This window comes from Topomyia yanbarensis, chromosome 3 (genome assembly GCF_030247195.1).
Source record: "Topomyia yanbarensis strain Yona2022 chromosome 3, ASM3024719v1, whole genome shotgun sequence".
Taxonomy (NCBI): Eukaryota; Metazoa; Arthropoda; class Insecta; order Diptera; family Culicidae; genus Topomyia; species Topomyia yanbarensis.
The window spans coordinates 280,252,878-280,272,157 of record NC_080672.1 but is presented as its reverse complement, the minus strand read 5'-3'; the positions used below and the strand labels follow the sequence as shown (position 1 = coordinate 280,272,157).

At 37.5% G+C, this 19,280-nt stretch overlaps 1 protein-coding gene across 4 annotated transcripts in view; it reads left to right on the top strand.

The window, feature by feature from the left end:
- The first annotated feature begins 3,943 nt into the window (after positions 1-3,943).
- Positions 3,944-19,280, top strand: part of LOC131692888 (Krueppel-like factor luna) — a 154,313-nt gene continuing 138,976 nt past the window's right edge. For 3 of the 4 annotated variants that reach the window (XR_009306095.1, XM_058980248.1, XM_058980246.1), the window contains exons 1-2: positions 3,944-4,682; positions 4,749-4,889. Coding sequence is in view for 3 of the 4 variants with exons in the window: in XM_058980248.1 (XP_058836231.1) it covers positions 3,953-4,682; positions 4,749-4,889 (871 nt within the window). In the remaining variant the exon portion in view is untranslated. Of the gene's footprint in view, positions 4,683-4,748; positions 4,890-7,337; positions 7,394-19,280 lie in introns of those variants that run through there. The other variant, XM_058980247.1, reaches the window with a different exon arrangement.

Genomic DNA, 19,280 nt, shown 5'->3' with positions numbered 1-19,280 from the left:
TGTATTAAAATAGTTTTCATTTCCACCAGTTCATGCTTAAATGAAAAAAACATCCATTATGCCTTGAACCAGGCAACTCTGCGACAAACGCATTGGTAAAAACCTTCCTAAATCTGTTAAAATCACTTCTGGATGCAGTTCTCGTCGATCTTAATAGCAATTTCGATAAGCTCAGACAATACTGCTCTACAGAGAGATTCTGATTTGCTTGTCATCAGAGCAAACACCAAAGGGAACGCAGCATCGTGGGAAGGTGCAGTTCACCCCTCGATAGTAAAAATCAGACGAAATAAACTAGTGGAATGTATTGTAGACCAGGTTGATCGTTCCTGGACCGTCAATCACCATTCTCCCTGCACTCATAACGCATAGGCATTCTTCTTGTTTGCGCACATTCAGCAAATGCGGGGTGCTAATTGGTTATGCCAAATCACTCTTGTGCCAAATGGCATTATGCTAAATGACCATTATGCTAAATAACCTTTATGCCAAATAACTATTATGCCAAATTGCCATTATGCCAAATAGCATTATGCCAAATGGGATAGAGCCTTCAGATGAAACTAAATTTGTGCAAATCGGTTCAGCCATCTCTAAGAAAATTGAGTGACTTTATTTGACACACACATACATACACACATACATACGCATACACACAGACATTTTGCGATTTCATGTGAGAGAAGTCGCGATCACTTCACAGCGGAGTCTGAAGTCTCTCGGAGTCATTCTAGACGACAAGCTGACCTTCGGCAGCCACGTCGAATATACATGCAAGAGAGCGTCGACTGCTGTTGCGGCTCTATCGAGGATGATGTCCAACAGCTCAAAGGTGTGCGCCAGTAGACGTAGGTTACTGGCAGGCGTTGCCGTATCTATCCTCAGGTACGGCGGCCCGTCATGGTCAAGAGCACTGAGGGTAACCAGTTACCTACAGAAACTGGAGAGCACCTACCGCGTGATGTGCCTCAGAGTGATATCTGCCTACCGCACGGTATCACACGATGCATCCTGCGTGATAGCGAGCATGATGCCAGTCGGGCTGGTCATTAGGGAAGATGAGGAGTGTTTCGAGCTACGTGGAAATAGAGGAGCCCGCGAGCGCACCAGGGTGACCTCGGTCGCCAGATGGCAGCGTGAGTGGGACAACTCCTCGAAAGGTAGGTTGACCCACCGGCTGATACCTAGCATATCGAGCTGGGTGGGAAGACCTCAAGGGGAAGTTCACTTCCACCTGACACAATTCCTGTCAGGCCATGGCTGTTTCCGACAGTACCTACACAGGTTCGGGCACGCGGAGGTCCCAGCCTGCCCGGACTGCCCAGGTGTAGACGAAACTGCCGAACACATACTGTTCGTATTTCCTCGGTTCGACGTCGAAAGAAGAGCAATGCTTGACGTCTGTGGCTGGGACACAACCCCTGATACCCTTATTCAGTGGATGTGTCAATCGGTGGAGAAGTGGAACGCAGTCTCGGCTGCTACCACCCAGATTGCCTGTAGGTTACAGGTAATCTGGCGAACCGAACAACAGACGACGGGCACGGCTAACTAGTGATTGGTTAGTTGGAGTGAAAAAGGCCGAGCGCAAAAAAGGGAGTGAATGGTCTGTTCATGCTGAGGCAGGCGGCGCAGTGACTGGCAACCGCGTAAGGGGTAAACCCAGCCACCCCGAAGCAAGGCAGAAGAGCGAGTGTATAGGCGTATAAGTGGACTGCCTCATGCCAAGATGGGAGGGTCGTAGCGTAGTATGTTGGGACTCAGCTATCGATGCCTCGTGGCGTGGCAGAGGAGTGAAAGGGTGAGCATCCAAGTCAGTCTCACACGGTATGTTAAGGGTGAGCACAAAAGTCAGCCTCGCATGGTATGGTAGAGGCTAGCACAAAAGTAAGCCTAGCAAGGAATGAAAAAGGTGAGCACACAAGTCAGCCTCGCATGGTATGTCAGAAGTGGGGCCTAAGAAAAATGTCCCACATAGGATGCCAGGGGGAGTGACAGAGGTATAATAGAGTGGCACGATCGAGAGTGCACCAAGTGATAGGGTGAGCACCCAAGTCAGCCTCACATGGTATGGGTGAGGCGAGCACAAAAGTTAGCCTAGCAAGGAATGAGTAAGGTGAGCACACAAGTCAGCCTCGCAAGGAACGAAAAATGTGAGCACAAAAGTCAGCCTCATGTGGAGTGTTTGAGAGTGAATCAAGGTGCGATAGAGAGAGCACCCAAGTAAGCCTCATACAGGACGTATGAACGCGTGAGTGAGAGTGAATGAGTACATTAAGTACAGCCATCCCCCCAGAAGTAATACCGAGAGGTAGTTCCTGGGGGGAACGATGGAGGAGCCCAATGGAGTTTAGTCGGTATTAATGGAAGCGTCACCATTCGCGCCCGACACGCCCCCAGTACACCCCGTGTGGTAGCTTAGCTACCAATAGCACGTGTACTGGGTAAGGACGTAAACGTCTTCTCCATTGTAAAAAAAGACATTTTGCGATCTCGACGAACTGAACCGAATGTTAAGGGAGACCGGGACTAGTTGGCGGTGTTTTCAGTTTACAATTTTTACCGCTTTGATGTAGCTAGATCTTGCAAAATAGAATACGCGGATTGAAAGAGCAGACTGTTGGCAACATCTCTGATTTTTTATGCATTGTCCTCATTTTTAGAGACAAAAATATGTGACGCGGAAAACCCGCCAACTTACACCGGCCCCGGGGTAAGTTGGCGGTATGTGCGGATACGCCAAAAACTAAGCAATCAAATGGAGATGAAATTACTTCAAGGGTTCTTTTGGAACGTGTTGAATGTCTTTTCGAGAAAACTGTATATTAACCGACATTTGCTATTATATTTCCGTTTCAATACCCCAGCATTTTGACTTTGACGCGTACTTACTATTTAAAAGCAAATTTTCGAAATTCTTCATGCAATTGGCCGGAATAAATGTCTCCTACATTGGCGAGATACACAAGAAAAAGATTTTCTTACTTTGGAGTGAATTCCAGAAATAAAATTTTTTGATGACTTTTTTGCAGTGGAAATAGTCCCGCCAACTTGCCCTGCGTGCAGCACCACCAACTTACCCCAACCGCATATTTTATAAAAAACTATTTACAATATAACTTTTGTTTGTGGATAGATGTAATACCTATACGTATACTGAAAGCTCTTTTCATGCGCTATCGAAAAATATAATGATTCAGGAAATAGATTGAAAAACACCCTAAATAACGCAAAGTATTTAAAATTTGGAAAATTTACTTGGTATGCTCGAAAACACAATATCACCCACAACTTCCACCAAATAAATCGTTTTGCAACAAAAACACATTGGATAACGGGTTTCACATAACTTAAGGTACACAAGAAGTGGCAACGCTATATGTCTAATAGAAACAGAGAAAAAGGGCCCTCCAGGCCTCGGTTGAAAAATCGATTTTTGGAGTGATTGCATTACCTTTCTTTATATGAAAAAGGCAAAAACAAATTGGTCAGAAAGGGGCGGAAATATTGTAGTTTGTAAATCGATTGTTTTGTTCGCAGTTCACCTGGGTTCGATTCCCAACCCCGCTATAGCGTTAGAGATTTTTCAACGGAGATTTTATAGAATAAGGCGAATAACCTGAAGTTTAAAACCTCTAGAATCAAAATAAAAAAACGTTGGCCAAGTTAAGAGTTAGGAAATGCGTGCATTTGGATACGACGATAAAATTGAATAGAACGAACATGGAAAAAGTTAAATTATATGTTTTATTCTATTTCTCGAAAGTTTGAAAACGATCGGTTGAATGGGTTGACTTTGACGGAGCTTTTCTTGTGATGCAATTTGATTCCGTACACCAAAAAAATCGAGCAACTTTTTCTACACTTGATTTACATTCATCAAACCTCTCGTTTAACTTTGACATACGTTAAAACCTTTTTTTCCTCTCTCCTTTTTCAGACTTGCTACGAAATGGAACGATACCTGAAGGACGAGCCAAAACTGCAGACTTACAAAAAGCTACCCGCAGATTTGGACACACCATGGGACCTGTTCGCTGCGCCCGGGCCGATAGCGGGCTGGAAAGTAGAAGTAGATTCCTACTGTATAGAAGAGCTAAACCTAAATGATAGAAATTCAGACTCACACTCGAGCTCGTCATCCTCCTCCTCCTCATCTTCGTCACCCTGTTCCGGATCGTGGGACAGCAGCTCAACGCTGAGCTGTGCAGTGGTGGTGAAAAAAGAGCGCCTCGATCCAGACGACGACGATGGTAACAATTCCGACAGTTATGACGAGCAGAGTGAAAAGTTTGGTAAAATCTCCGTGCACCACCATCATCACCACCATCCACAGAATGCGATCGAGCTAAGGCTAGTGGCACGAGCAACGACCTCCGACCTGTTACCAACGTTAACACCTCCCTCCTCACCGGAATCACATCTTAGTATAGGCAGTAAGGGCAGTACCACGTTAGCGGCGACTGTTAAAACCGAACCCGAAATTGCACTGCTAGATCATCAGGGTATTCTGAGGGTATCGACAGGAACGCACATACCACGGAATGCGATCGTCCGATTGACGACGTCCAGTAGCAAAGGTGGTGTTGGGTTAACGCGAGTGATACAGGTCAGTCCTCAGTTGCAAGCTGCCATCACTCAGCGGAGTTCGACGTCGTCGTCGAGTGCACCATTTTCATCAGGTAGTACATCAAAGTATAGCTTTATTTTTTACTTTGGTTGTAATATACGATTTTTTCCCATCCTAGTGACCAGCTCGAAACATCACCAACGGCAACACGATCACAGTCCGGACTCGAAACGACGGATACACAAGTGTCAATTCCTCGGATGCAAGAAAGTCTACACCAAGAGCTCGCATCTGAAGGCGCACCAGCGAACGCATACAGGTAAGAATGCTCATATTGCAACGTCTGTTGGATCACAATGTACAAATATAGAAGTATGTTTTTGCACATCCTTCAATATGGCGAGAAAAAGGTCCGGAGTGACCTCAAGCCATTTGTGGACAATAAACAGTAAATAGAGTGCTTCTAATGGTAACAAATTTTATCGCATTCTTCAGTACCATCTCTGTGAGGACATATTTTGCCCTGGCATGTTCCTCGAGAATGGAATTCAATCTACATCCTGATTGAATAGAAACGCTATTATGCAAAAAATGTACATTGTGTACTTACTCGCTTTCGAATACCAAGCATCTTGCATTCAGCAAACAAGTAAAGAGCCGATGCCGAAAGCATCGCTCAAAATTCAATTGCCAACGATGGCATCGACAGTCGACAACTATGGCCAAATGGGAAAGGAACTTCTCTGATGCATGTCATATGACGGCTGCCAAAGGAGATGAAGTGTGTTTCTTCCTAAGCACTGCGCAAAAAAACACGCTCCTACACGATAAGGTGACGTTGGTTCCCAGATAGGACAGAGACAGACATCGAAAGTTTACCCTCCGCTGGAACTGTTTGTATACTTTCATTGAAAAATTCAACAATATTTACTGCAAGCAGAGTTTCCACTCCTTCGGCATTTTTCAACCGTTCGTCGTCGCTGGGGAGCTTTTCCGTGCTTCCTGAACGGCGATATGGATGTTCCCGGAAAAGCTTTCGCTCAATGCCTTCAAGCGTATACAATTTACTGCAACATAAGCACTTTTTGAGTAATGGAACATCGATCCGTACTCCGGGTTCGGTTCGGTTCGGTGGTGGAAAATCAGTCGCGGTACGATGCTTTTCTTGCGCTTGATTGCACTCCCGATTTCCTTCTCAACTCGTTCATGTATTTTTTAAATGCCATCGACTGTTAAGGGTTGCTCTTCCAGCGTAATCTAGAGTTTCGCGTTGAGCATAAGTAGTGCCACAGCTTTTGACACAACGTCAAATGTTCTTTCTTCATCGCTTGGAAATTTTGGCGGATCAGCGGAGGCCGTTTGGAAAGCTACACGAAGGTTTATGGCGTTTCATTGCCTGTGCAATCAATTATTCATGCATCACTGATTGATTACACTCGGAAAGGATTGATGCCCTCGATGCCAATTCGATGATGGTGCAGAGAGATAGAGAGAAAATATTTGGCTTCGGATAATAGTGATGATGTTGTCTATTGTTGAAGAGTGAAAGGTTGTCGTGTTGCAGCGATTACCATCACACAAATCCGGGAACGACATGCAGGTGAAAGTGATTGGATAATGGCGAAACAGGCAAATGCACAGCGAAATGGATCTAAGCTAATGTGTTCGAAATTGGAATGTTAACGAAAAATAGTGTCAGTTCCATGAAACGTCAATTAATGTTTTTAGGATCGTTGGTTTTCATGGTTTTGTTTAACCTTGGTAACGTTAATACGGTTTGCTTCGATTTATTCAATTTTAGGACATTTATCCAGCATTCTGAAAATGGCTTCCTCGTTTTATAATCATGTTTACGACATATTTGCTGTCTAACGGTAATGAATTCTGTTGTTTTTAATCGCGGACGCACAGTACATTTCGTATATTTTAGACTATTTGAGAAACGATATTTGGAATAACTGTTTCACCAAGAACATCCCTTGAGGGTCATCGTTGTCGCCTGTCGGCCACGAATATTTTGACTGTAGCTTGGAGTATGATAAATGAACTGCTGATATGTGGTACTTCACAACTGGATACCTAGCTCAGCAACACTCCAAAAAGTAACATATAGTTGGTGTAGTAGAGATCACTTTTAAAAAAGTAATGCTTCACTTGCTTCTCAGCAGGTTGGCGATAAAAATGTTATTCCCAACCTCTCTCTATGGATATTCGATTCTCAAGAGAATTCAATCACAATAACTTGAATTCTTACAATTGGATGATTTTATTATTTTACCCCTTTCGCAAAATGTATCTAAAAAACTCCAACCCAACCTATTCGAGGCAGTCACAGCTTTTCATTGAGCACTGCTTTTTATCACGTATAAAAAAAATCAAATACTATCTCGAGGGACGAATGGGGATTTCACTGCACAATTTGTCATGCAATCATTGTTCGTTGTTGGTAGAAATTTTGAAAAGAAACTTTACGAGAGGTTTGAGTTTTCACATGCATCATCCAGGATTAGCATATTAATACTATTAATATTAATATTATAATACTAATAGATTTAAATAATTATCTATAGCTTTATTAAAACATTGTGTACATCTGTTCCAAGTAGCAAAAGTTTTTTGACTGGTCAAATTAATTAAAACACGTATTTATTGTACAAGCACAGACGAGCGAGGTTCAAGAAGGGGAAAAAAGTAACGAAAAATTAATTATCACTCTCTTCACACAATCGACATTGATAGTCCCAAAACTCTTCGAACTTTTTTGTAGCGAATTTTACCCAACGTTGTTCATGGAACCGAAGTTAGATTGTCCCGACATTGCCAACATTCATCACACAAGTTTGCCCGGGTTCTCTGAACATAATTTCGTTGGCGTCGTCAACATTTACCTGGTTCTGGTTCTAGGAAGAGGCAAAATGGTAATAGAATTGTCGCCGCAGAGCCCGGATGATGACGATCAGTTGCAGTTCGAAACAGAGGCCACATTATGCAATTAAATCTGGAGGAGTCATTCGAAATAGAAAAATTATTCTAAACTGCTGCAGAGGAAACCTACTGTAACACTAGATTGCAGTATTTTTGAACTCAACAAACTGCTTGTGATTTCCAATCTAAGCTTGTGTGCTAAATCCAAAAATAGTTTCAATATAAAATAAGAATTTTACCATTGAAATTCGTTTAGTAAAATCTATATAATTTTCGTTATAGTGTAATCTGAAATACCTTAATACTAAATTAAAGGTTAATCAGAGCGATTTTTTCTAGTGCGACTAATGGATATGAAGTTATTTATGAGTTTTTGATATTTTTACATATCTTGCAAAAGATATGTATAGAACTCGCTCAAACTTTTAAAACTTTTCAAGGTCTGGAAGGGCGAGTTTCGTATACCAATCGGCTTAGCTCGACAAAATGGGACGGGTGCGCGACGTTCAGCATAAATACTAGGGAGGGGCAAAATGATCGTTTTTTCAGCACAGCACTTTTTTGGTTCCTTTTGGGGTCCCAAACAACTGTGCAAAATTTGGGGTCGATTGGTGTTGACCCGGCCTAGCGCATTGCGTTTGAAATTTGTATAGAGATTAGTATGGGAAAACCTACATTTTTGCATTTTTAATTCTACAGACTACAATTCTTCCTATAGTATGCAAACAAATAGATAGAAGTGTAGTCCAGGATATGCTGAACAACTTTGCCGAAGGATGTATGGTGGTAGAATGTCTCTAAACCAAGTTATAGCTGTTCAAAGTTCGATACATCGAATTAAATGCCAAAAATCATTTTTATTGCCAACACTGCCGGTGTACCAATGGTATTTCATATAGCATTCCGAAATAACATTATATATTTTAGTTTTACCACATTGGTATGTTTGAATGAATTATTCAAAAGCCTTAGATCAATTTCATAAACGTAGGTAGTTGAGCAATAGGGCGTAGTGAGGGGTGAGGGGGGGGGGGATGGGGGGAGACTTTAATATGTAGAAATTCTAACTGAAATGTTGTCGAGTTGGAATGTTCAGATGAATTATTTCAAAACATTTACACATTGTCCTACGCATAATAGTAACGATGAAATAAAACATACTGTATCCCTTTGCCTTGACTTTTATCAATGGAAGTTACGTTACATACTGAATCAACTGATGTCGAGTTGATATGTCAGAGGATTATATTTCGGTATAATATGCATGATTTGATAGCATGCTCATTTTTATGCTGTTCGATCACGAGGTGTGAAGCTAATTTCTGGATTTCAACATGAAATCCACCAGATCCTTACAACAATTTTTGCTTCAGGTGATCGAACAGCATCGAAATGAGCATCCCATCAAATCATTGTGCCTATTAAACTGAAATATAATCAATGCAATCCTCTGACATATCAAGTCGACATCAGTTGATTCAGTCTGTAACGTAACTTCTATTGATAAAAGTCAAGGCAAAGGGATACAGTATGTTTTATTTCATCGTTACTATTATGCGTAGGACATTGTGTAATTGTTTTGAAATAATTCATCTGAACATTCCAACTCGGCAACATTTCAGTTCGAATTTCTACATATTAAAGTCCCCCCCCCCCATCCTCCCCTCACCCCTCACTACGCCCTATTGCTCAACTACCTACGCTGATGCAATTGAGCTAAGGCTTTTGAATAATTCATCCAAACATACCAATGTGGTAAAACTAAAATATATAATGTTATTTTGGAATGCTATATGAAATACCATTGGTACACCGGCAGTGTTGGCAATAAAAAAGATTTTTGGCATTTAATTCGATGTATCGAACTTTGAACAGCTATAACTTGGCTTAGAGACATTCTAACACCATACATCCTTCGGCAAAGTTGTTCAGCATATCCTGGACTATACTTCTATCTATTTTTTGGTACACTACAAGAATAATTGTAGTCTGTAGAATTAAAAATGCGAAAATGTAGGTTTTCCCATACTAATCTCCATACAAATTTCAAACGCAATGCGCTACGCCGAGTCAACACCAATCGACCCCAAATTTTGCACAGTTGTTTGGGACCCCAAAAGGAACCAAAAAAGTGCTGTGCTCGGTTGATGTGGCTATGATTACGTTTTTCCATATAACAATGCCCCACCCTAATAAATACGTTAGGCATAATGGACGATAGGTACAATATACAAAAATATGAAAGTAATCGCAAGGATTTCTTTATTGTAGCGATTTTAACCTTACGCTCGTTTTTTCCGTGAATAATCTCGACTAATGGCTATGATTTTCATTCAAGTGAACAGTTTTGGTTCAAGTACATCTCAAGCCTATTACATGTATTACCAATACCATTGTATCCAAATATTGAAAAATAAAGCAAAATAAGCATTCTATCGGTTGTACGTCGGGAAAATAACACAAGCTAAGTTTCCGCATGCCAAGCATCCGGTTTGTAATGTAATGGAGATCGGATTTAAAAGTCTCAGGGACAGAACATGCTTCGTTAAACCCGTTTCAAACATATTAGCAGGCATTGCATTTATCGCTCATATGAGTAAATGCAGCCGGATAGTTTGCTACTGCGACAATAAAAACTCACATTTTCACACGAAAAGTTATTGGCACTCACACAACTTCTCCGGATAAATACAACGTGTTATTTCTCCGGATAAATAAAACCTCTGGAGAATGAGTGAATGAGTTTATCACGGTATCCTTTTTGTGCTCGCTGCCTTGCTGTTGTTATTCCAAAACACGAAAAAACAAGTCTATCGTACTTCTTTGCAGCTTTTCTTTGTAATTAAGTGCATTTTTTTTAAGTTTTAATTGATTTCCATGAAATTAAAATTTTATCACCTTCTCCGGTGAGAAGGAAAAAGTCAAATAAATTTTATCCGGAAAATCATTCTCACGCTATTTGTGGAGACGGAGAATTTTGCGACTCATCTTATCTCGGAAAAGTTGAACATCGGATAAGCTACTTCTCGCGTGAGTGAGAGAGAATTACAATGCCTGCATATTAGAATAAAAAATCGTAAATAAAATTCATGCGTAAAAATCGGACAGAGATCCTTCAGCATAAAAATCGCTTCAAAAGTTCTCACCTGTAAAGTTCGGCAAGGTTGCCATAAGTATATACTCCGGTTAAAAATAAATAAATCATATGTAGAGGTATCTGTATAGCGCGATGTTCAAGATTACAAAACGGGTAAAAAACCTCCTTTGTAAGAATCGGATTTTTTCCCAGTTTTTATATTAAAGTTTTTTTCTTTCCCAACTCTTACAAAGGAGAGTCCTTGTACGAATTTTATACATGAAATTTATACCTTCGCTTCGTTTAGTGTACGTACTATCGAAACGTACGTACTATCGAATCACAAAAATAAGTTTCAAAATATTATTTTTTATGTTTAACATTGCATGAAAACTTACAAAAATAAGATTTATCACTAAATTAATCACCATCTTAGTGATAAACTGTTCAATCACTGTGTACTTGGTTTTAGAAGAACGGTTTGCTACAACCAGAATGGTTGAAAATGGCATGTAAAAGCATTTCCTCGGACTTATTCAGTTCCTTGACTACGTACGATTTTTCTGAATTTTGCATAAAATATTCTGAATTTGTAATAAAAAACCGAAAGGAATAAGATGCCTCTCAATATTGTAGGATATTCGAGAGTTATTGATAAATTCTTTGAATTTGGTAGCAGATGCCATTAACAAAATATTGTTTTTCTATTCCTTTATTTTTTTGGTCGCAAAACGGTTATTTGAATATATTTGCAAAGGCGATTAAATTTTAAATATATTTTATGACAACATATGAGCTTAAAGATATATATATATATATATATATATATATATATATATATATATATATATATATATATATATATATATATATATATATATATATATATATATATATATATATATATATATATATATATATATATATATATATATATATATATATATATATATATATATATATATATATATATATATATATATATATATATATATATATATATATATATATATATATATATATATATATATATATATATATATATATATATATATATATATATATATATATATATATATATATATATATATATATATATATATATAAATCATAGTTCCCTGTCATACCTTAATTCTTGAATCACGCCAATATGTTGAATACTTCCTTTAATTGCTCGCACAAGTTTCACAAAAGAAGTATAGAGGAAAAAAGGCTCGTTTTGCTGGGTTCGTCCAGATCTGTAAGTCATATGAGTCTCCGTCAAATTCGCTAGGCGTACTTAATCCGAATCTTACCCATTCCATTCAAAACTTAGTATCTCCTAGAATGTAATGAATTCAGCACTCACATTTCATGTTCTTAATATTTGTTTATTTGTTTATATTTGTTTATATTTGATATTTCAACGGACTTAACTAGTCTTATTGAAAGCTTAATTCTAATTCACACAATACAAAATGTAGCAACATTAACAATCAAAACAATACTAAAACAAAAAAAAGAAAACCAAAAAAAGTCACGAATATTCAAAACTACATAGCTCATAATAACAGGTATTAAACAAACAAAAATGTCTTAATCGGCAGCCACGATTCGGTGCGACAGAGGAGAATCCATCCGTACGTTTGGGTTCCATGGTCCATCATTGCGAAATTCCCTAAATTCTCTACATCGCACTCCACGAGGCCATGTGCTAGATGTAAGAGCGCGTTTTTTCAAGCTTGCGTTCAATTCGACCTTGAATGAGACATAGTCTAGCGTTGTGACGTCCTGCCAACTCGAAACAAGCTTTTTGACTTTTGGAGAATCGTTTACATTTAAGCAGTCTAATACAAGAGCTGAAATTTCTTGTTCACTGACGTCGTTTTTAATGTTTGTCAAAAACAGCGTAAAACTATCATCGTTTTATCGGGAGATACTGTTTCCGAACTGGATTGAATTTTTGTAGAACATAGGCGAGGAATTTCGTTAACACTTTCGTTGCTTTCCGAAGATAGGCGCTCCACTAGATTAACCACAGTAGTATTCAGTGACGCGACACTCTACTTCAAACATTCTATATCACTTTCATGCTGCTTTTCTCGCAATTTATGGGCTAACTCAACTGAGCTAACGGAATTGCGGAATCTTACGTCTTCCAATAGATCGCGGCAATTGTCACACATCCATATAACGTTTGACCCACTACAGGCAGATAATTCTTTCGTTAGACCGGTGCAGAGTTTGTCAAAGTAACGAATTCCATCACAGAATCCTTCGCAAACAGCTGGGTCTGATTCTCCAATTGCCTTTTTGCATTTTCCACACGGTTTATTTGCTAGCTGGTTCATGACGACGTTCTATTACTTTGGTATTTTCCAGCACAAAGAGATGAAACAATGGTGAATGCCGCAGTCGGATTTCGGCGGCGAGAGATGAAATGGCTTAATTTCGATCACGATTGTTATTTAAAAACAACAAATTAGTGCACTCAGAACGATGGCTATAGCACTATAACTTAGTCGATTATTTTAGACGAAGCAAAAGGTTTTTCCGCGAGAAAAACTTTGATTTATCGGAGCACGCAGATCAACAATGCGACAGTTCGAAGCAACACACAAAAAAAATCAATTAGCAAAAATCGTGTTATTATTGCTCTAGATAGTATACCTTAGAAGTTACTAAAATCATTTTCGGTCTTTAGAAAAATTTCTAAGCATTTTACCGGTTACTTCGAAGTTAGTAATACTCCTCTGATGATACTTGTGACATAAAGCATGCAAAAGTTTTTGGTCAAACTTTCCTAATTTTGTGAAGTTAACTGTGAGTTTCAGAAATTTACATGAGGTTCGTTGTAATTTATTTGTTTGAAGTAATATTATAAAACTTGAAGACACCATTTGATGTTTGAATTTTTTTTTCCATAAATCCTTTAAATACTCTTGAAATTTCTTAAACTTTCCAGAAATACTAAAAATTTCGATCAAGATCGTAAAATTTTTTGAAGTTCGCAGAATTACCACGAGTTTGGTAAAAGATGAGTGAATATCGTTACCACTCTGCTGTTTATGTAAAATGTCTGCTGTTTATGTAAAATGTTTAAACGCATTTTTTTATTCTAGTGTAGCAGGTTAGCTTTGTGGGTGGAGAAGGCTGTGATACCGTTGGTATAATTCGGTATCCATACTATGGTGGGTTACGAAAGTAATCACCAGTATGGACCGAATATTCAAGGTTCCGATTGCCTAAAGTTAACTGATCAACTGATCATTTATTTGTCGCAGCGCAAGTGTTTTTATACTGTTTTCCTATTTACATTCTGTGTTTACATTCTTATTCTAGCCCTACGCTTTGGGTCAGCGAGACCGCTGGAGCGCACATGTTCTAGCCAGTAGGTCAGTTGAGTTGTAGGTTGTGCAATATGAAACCTTTACCGCTCGTCGCGAGTGGGTCATAGGAATAGAGTAAAATCGTGTTGTGTGGCAATTGTCAACATATGGTTGCAATTGCTTTCTTAGCATATTTTGGATATTTAACTTGGGTCGGTCGATCGGTTGGTGCTTAGCTAGGGATGCACATAACACCTTCCCTTTTTGGAAAAATGATGTAATGAAGTGAAAGTGAAATGTAATCACTTTAAATTTGTTTGGCTCCTCCAGGTGTCTCTGTTTTCTGTATTACTTAATTATTCTATTTTTATGTACAATTTGCGTTTCGTTTGATAATTGATGTTTGATTGTTACGTTTGGTTGTTGTATGCTAATAATGATGAAAGGTCCTGAATATACTGGATCTAATTTTCTACGGTTTTCTCTTTTTAACCATATTGTGTCTCCTATTTTAACATTGATTGGGTTTGATTTTGTGGCTTGATTCACTATTGTTTTATTTTTAGATTTGTCTAACAAAATTTTTGCTTTCTGGGCTGCTATTTGTAATTTATATTTTAATTCCTTATAATATGTTTCATAATTGTAAATTGGATCAACAGTTGTTTTTTCTTTTAAATTTGTTGGATAATTTGCTTGAGTTCCAAAAATTAGTTCGAATGGAGTAAACATTGTTTCTGTATGCGGTGTTGTGTTGTAAAAGAAAGTAAAGAATGGTAGCCAAGAATCCCAGTTATCATGTTGTTCGTTTATGAATTGTCTAAGGTATTCATTTAAACAACGATGACTTCGTTCGAGGGCTCCTATGGTTTCTGGATGGTAAGCTGTGGAAAATTTTTGATTTATTGATAATATTATGCAAATTTGTTGAAACACTTCGTTTTTATATTCAGTACCCATATCCGATTTTATTGTTTTTGGGCATCCGTAAATTAATATTAGGTTTTCGACTAATGCTCTGGCTAAAGTAATGGCTTGTTTATCTGCTATTGGTACGGTTATAATATATTTAGACAAATCACATTGGATTGTCAATGCGTAACGGTTTCCTTTAGTAGATCTTGTTAGTGGACCTACAGTGTCAATTGATATAAGTTCAAATGGTTTGTTTGGTGTTGTAGTTTTTTCAAAGACTTCTTTTGTCTTATTTTTATGTTTATTTTGTCTACATGATATACATTGTTTCACATATTTAGAGATACCGTCTTTCATATTAGTCCAGTAATAATTTCGTCTTAATTTCTGTAGTAATTTGTTAATACCTACGTGTCCTCCCGAAGGGGTATCGTGGTTCTCTTTAATCAAATTATTGATTTCATCTTCGTTCTTTATTATTTTTGCTGGTGTGTACAGTATAATTATGACATCACCTAGTATTTCGTTACATGCTTTTTTAAATTGTTCCCGGGAAACGTAATCAAATATTGGATCTAGCTTACTGATCGCAATTTTCTTCATTTTCATTGTATTGGCCATATTATTTATCATTTGAATGCATTCTTCAATATATATTTTTCCTTTATTTTGAAATAGTTGCGCTAGAGCAAGAATTCCTTTCAGGTTTTTAGTTTTGATTGTTATATTCAGGTGTTCAGGTATTGGTTCAAAAACGATTTTTGGTAAGTTAAAAGCGTCCATGTTGTTAATTGAATCGTAGGCTTTAAGCTGATCAATCTTATTTTCTACGGATTCACTAACTGGATTTTGTGTCGTAATTCGGGTTTTTGATCTTGTCTGTATTGGCAAGATTGACATGTTTTTAAGGTCTTCAGAATTGATTTCCACACGTGAAAGAGCATCGGCGCCGACGTTGTCTTTTCCTTTCACATGTTCGATATCAAAATTAAATTCCTCCAAATCAAGTCTCATTCGTGTCAGTTTTGACGATGGGTCTTTCATGGAAAATAAATGTACTAGTGGATTATGGTCAGTTTTGACGGTAAATTTTCTTCCGTAAAGATAAGGTTTAAAATGTAGTATTGCCCAATGAATTGCAGTAAGTTCTTGTTCTATTGTGGATTTGTTACTTTCGCCTTTTGTAAATTTTTTGCTTGCGTAAGCGATGGGTAGTCTGATTCCGTTATGTTCTTGTTAGAGTACAGCACCACAAGCTATTTTTGAAGCGTCTGTACTGAGAATAAATGGTTTTTTAAAGTCGGGAAATTGTAAAATTTTTGGGCATAAAAGTTCATTTTTTAAAGTTTCGAAACAATTTATGCATTCATTTGTCCAAATAAATTTAGCATTTTTTATTAGTAAGGCGTTTAGTGGGGCGGTTTTTTCCGAAAAATATGGTATGAATCTTCTATAGTAATTGCAAAATGCGACGAAACGTCTAACGTCATCAGCATTTTGGGGTTGAGGATAATTTAAAATTGCTGAGTATTTGGTCTTGTCGGGTTGTATTCCTTGGTCTGAGATATGATGTCCTAAGAAAGTTACGTCTGCACAAAAGAAATTACATTTAGCTGGATTTAATTTTAAGTTGTAATGTCTTAGATTTTGGAAAACTTTTTCTAAATTACTCAAATGGTGTTTGATGGAACAACCAATGACGATTATGTCGTCGATGTATAAAAATGCGCTTTCTGGCGGTAGTCCACTAAGGGCTATCGTCATCATGCGTTGGAAACTATTCGGTGAGATATTAAGACCGAATGGTAATCTATTGAATTCGTAATGTCCTGAATTTGTTGAAAAGACTGTAAAATGTTTTGAATTTTCTTCTATCTCGATTTGATGAAATCCTGACATTAAGTCGAGCGTAGAGAAATATTTAGCTCTGCCTAATTGATCTAGTATGTCATCAATTCGTGGTAGTGGGAATTTATCTGCAACTACTTTTTTGTTTAATTGTCTGAAATCTACTACAAGACGCCATTTTTTGTCGTTATTCGTAGATTTCTTGGGAACTAATAATACTGGGGAATTGTAAGGGGATGTTGAAGGTTGTATTATGTTATTGTCTAACATTTTCTTAACATGTTTGTCAATTTCCGTTCTGTGTACTTCTGGTATTCTATAATTTTTTATGTATACGGGTGTTTGGTCATTTAAGTTAATCTTTTGTTTGTAGAAATTGTTGTGCGTTAAGGTGTCATTTTCCAAAGTGAATATATCGTTGTATTTTGCGCATAAGTCTTTAAGTTTTTCTTTTGCAAAAGTGGGAGTATTGTCTAACTTAAGTTCTGATATACATTTTTCTTTTCTGTTAGTTTGAGCTGCTTGATTAAGCGTAAAAATATTATAGTTTTCTAAGGGTTGAATGAAATCTGTGAAATCTTTACGAATTTTAACGGTATGATTTGTAGTGTTAATGAGTTTAATCATAGGATTACTAGTGTTGAGAATTGAATTTGCACAAAAAACTCCTGGTTGAATTTCTTTTGATAGTATTACATAGTCTTGGTGTGAGTTTTGTATTGTAATTTGTCTGTATACTTCACAACGTGGTGGTATTAAAATCTCTTCATTTATAGTGTCTTGTATAGGAATTTCAATTTGATGTGAGTTAATAAAACTTGATAGAGTCCATGTATCGTAGTCTATTATGCAATGAAATTTGGTTAAGAAATCACGACCTAATATTCCGTCGGTAGGTATTGGTAAGTTTTTTGGAATTATATGAAACTGATGGGATACTATACAATCCGTAGTTAAATTTAAAGGGTTTTCTATACATCCTAGTGTATCTATTGCTTGTTGATGTATGCCTGTAATAGAGCATTTTTGATTATTGTTGATTTTTTCTGTGCTTTTTAATTTTGAAGGTTTCAGAACAGATATTTCTGCTCCTGAGTCAATGAGGAATGTACATTCATTGCTAAAATTTTGGGAATCTAAAGTTATAAAATTTGATAGGGCAGTACTTATGTTGAAAACATGTTTTATTGTTGTGTATGCTGAATATTTGCTATCTGATATTGGTGTTGCTGTAGTTGTCTGTCGGTTTGTCGAGCAGTTTGGTATTGAAAATTTTCTTGTCCCCCAACTGGTTCCTGTTGAGGGACCAGTTGGTTTTCCGGAGTCAAGTAATAAACGTTAGGTCCTCGGTTCCTGTTGTAGCTTTGAGGTCTAAAATTATTTTGGTAAAAATTATTATTTCTTTGACCATGGTTCCTGTAATAATTACGATTTTGTCCACGGTTGTAATTTCGATTGTCATTTCGATTTCGATTGTCATTTCGATTGTCATTCTCGCGATTGAAATATCGATTGTTATTAGTATTTTGGACATTGTTCCTATGAAAAGAATTATGTCCTCTTTGTGGTCTGTTATCGTTTCTTCTATTATATTGGAAAACGTTAGCTGTGTTCTGTGAACCCTTTTCGGCTTCATTTTCAGCTGCCTTTTCTACGGCTTTGGACAATGTGTCAAATTGTCCTGCCTTTAGCAGTAATTTTGTGTCTTCATGCTTAGTACCACTTGTAAGCGCTTTTATTCCCGCACTTGTGGCTAATTTTGACGCGGTTTCTAAAGGAACGTTTTCGCTTATATAGGCGCGTTCCAATTCTAGCGTAAGTTTTTCGATCCCTTCCGTAAATTTTTCGAAACTATCACGCTGCTTAATTGCGTTTAGTTTTGCTATTATTGTGTTTGGTTCGATTTTCGTTCCGCATTTTTCTTTTAATTTTATTATAATGTCGTCTAAGCTATTTGCGTTATCTGATACTGCTGCTCGGGCTTTACCTTCGAGTCTTGAAAGTATTGTTTGTATTGCTGCTAGTTTATTTGCCTCCGTGATAAGGGGTTTACACGCGTTAAGTGCAGCAATTATACTTTCTAATTTGTCGCCTTTCCCGTCGTAAGGCGGTACAAGGGATGTAATCACTTTTATAATTTCTAAAATACTTGTCATTTTATAACGTTTTCTTAACCTTACACAAAATATTACACAGTTCACTGCTGCTTTGAATTTAAAGTTATCTTTAATATTTCTCAATTTTGATTGTATAATTTGGCTTATTTCATTGTAGAGTTGCTTGCTAATTTTTATATTAATTTCAAATCTTGTTACCTCAATTTCTGACTCATACTCTACTAGTAGGTCAGTTATGTTTTTATAATTAATCTGTAGTTGTAATAGTTTTTTATTAAGTGTATGCCTTTTATATTTTCGATAAGGAGTCTTTTCAAAATTGTTTTTTAATTTAATAAGCTCGTGTATACTATTTTCTATTATTACTTCTGCATCCATTTACCTTTATGCTGCTGCTGCTGAGGTGTGTGTGTGTGTGTGTGTGTGTGTGTGTGTGTGTGTGTGAGGTTGTTTGTTCCTTGCTGTATGTCGAGTCTAGGCACTCCTGTACCCGCTGGCGATCACATAACTTCATTTGGCTT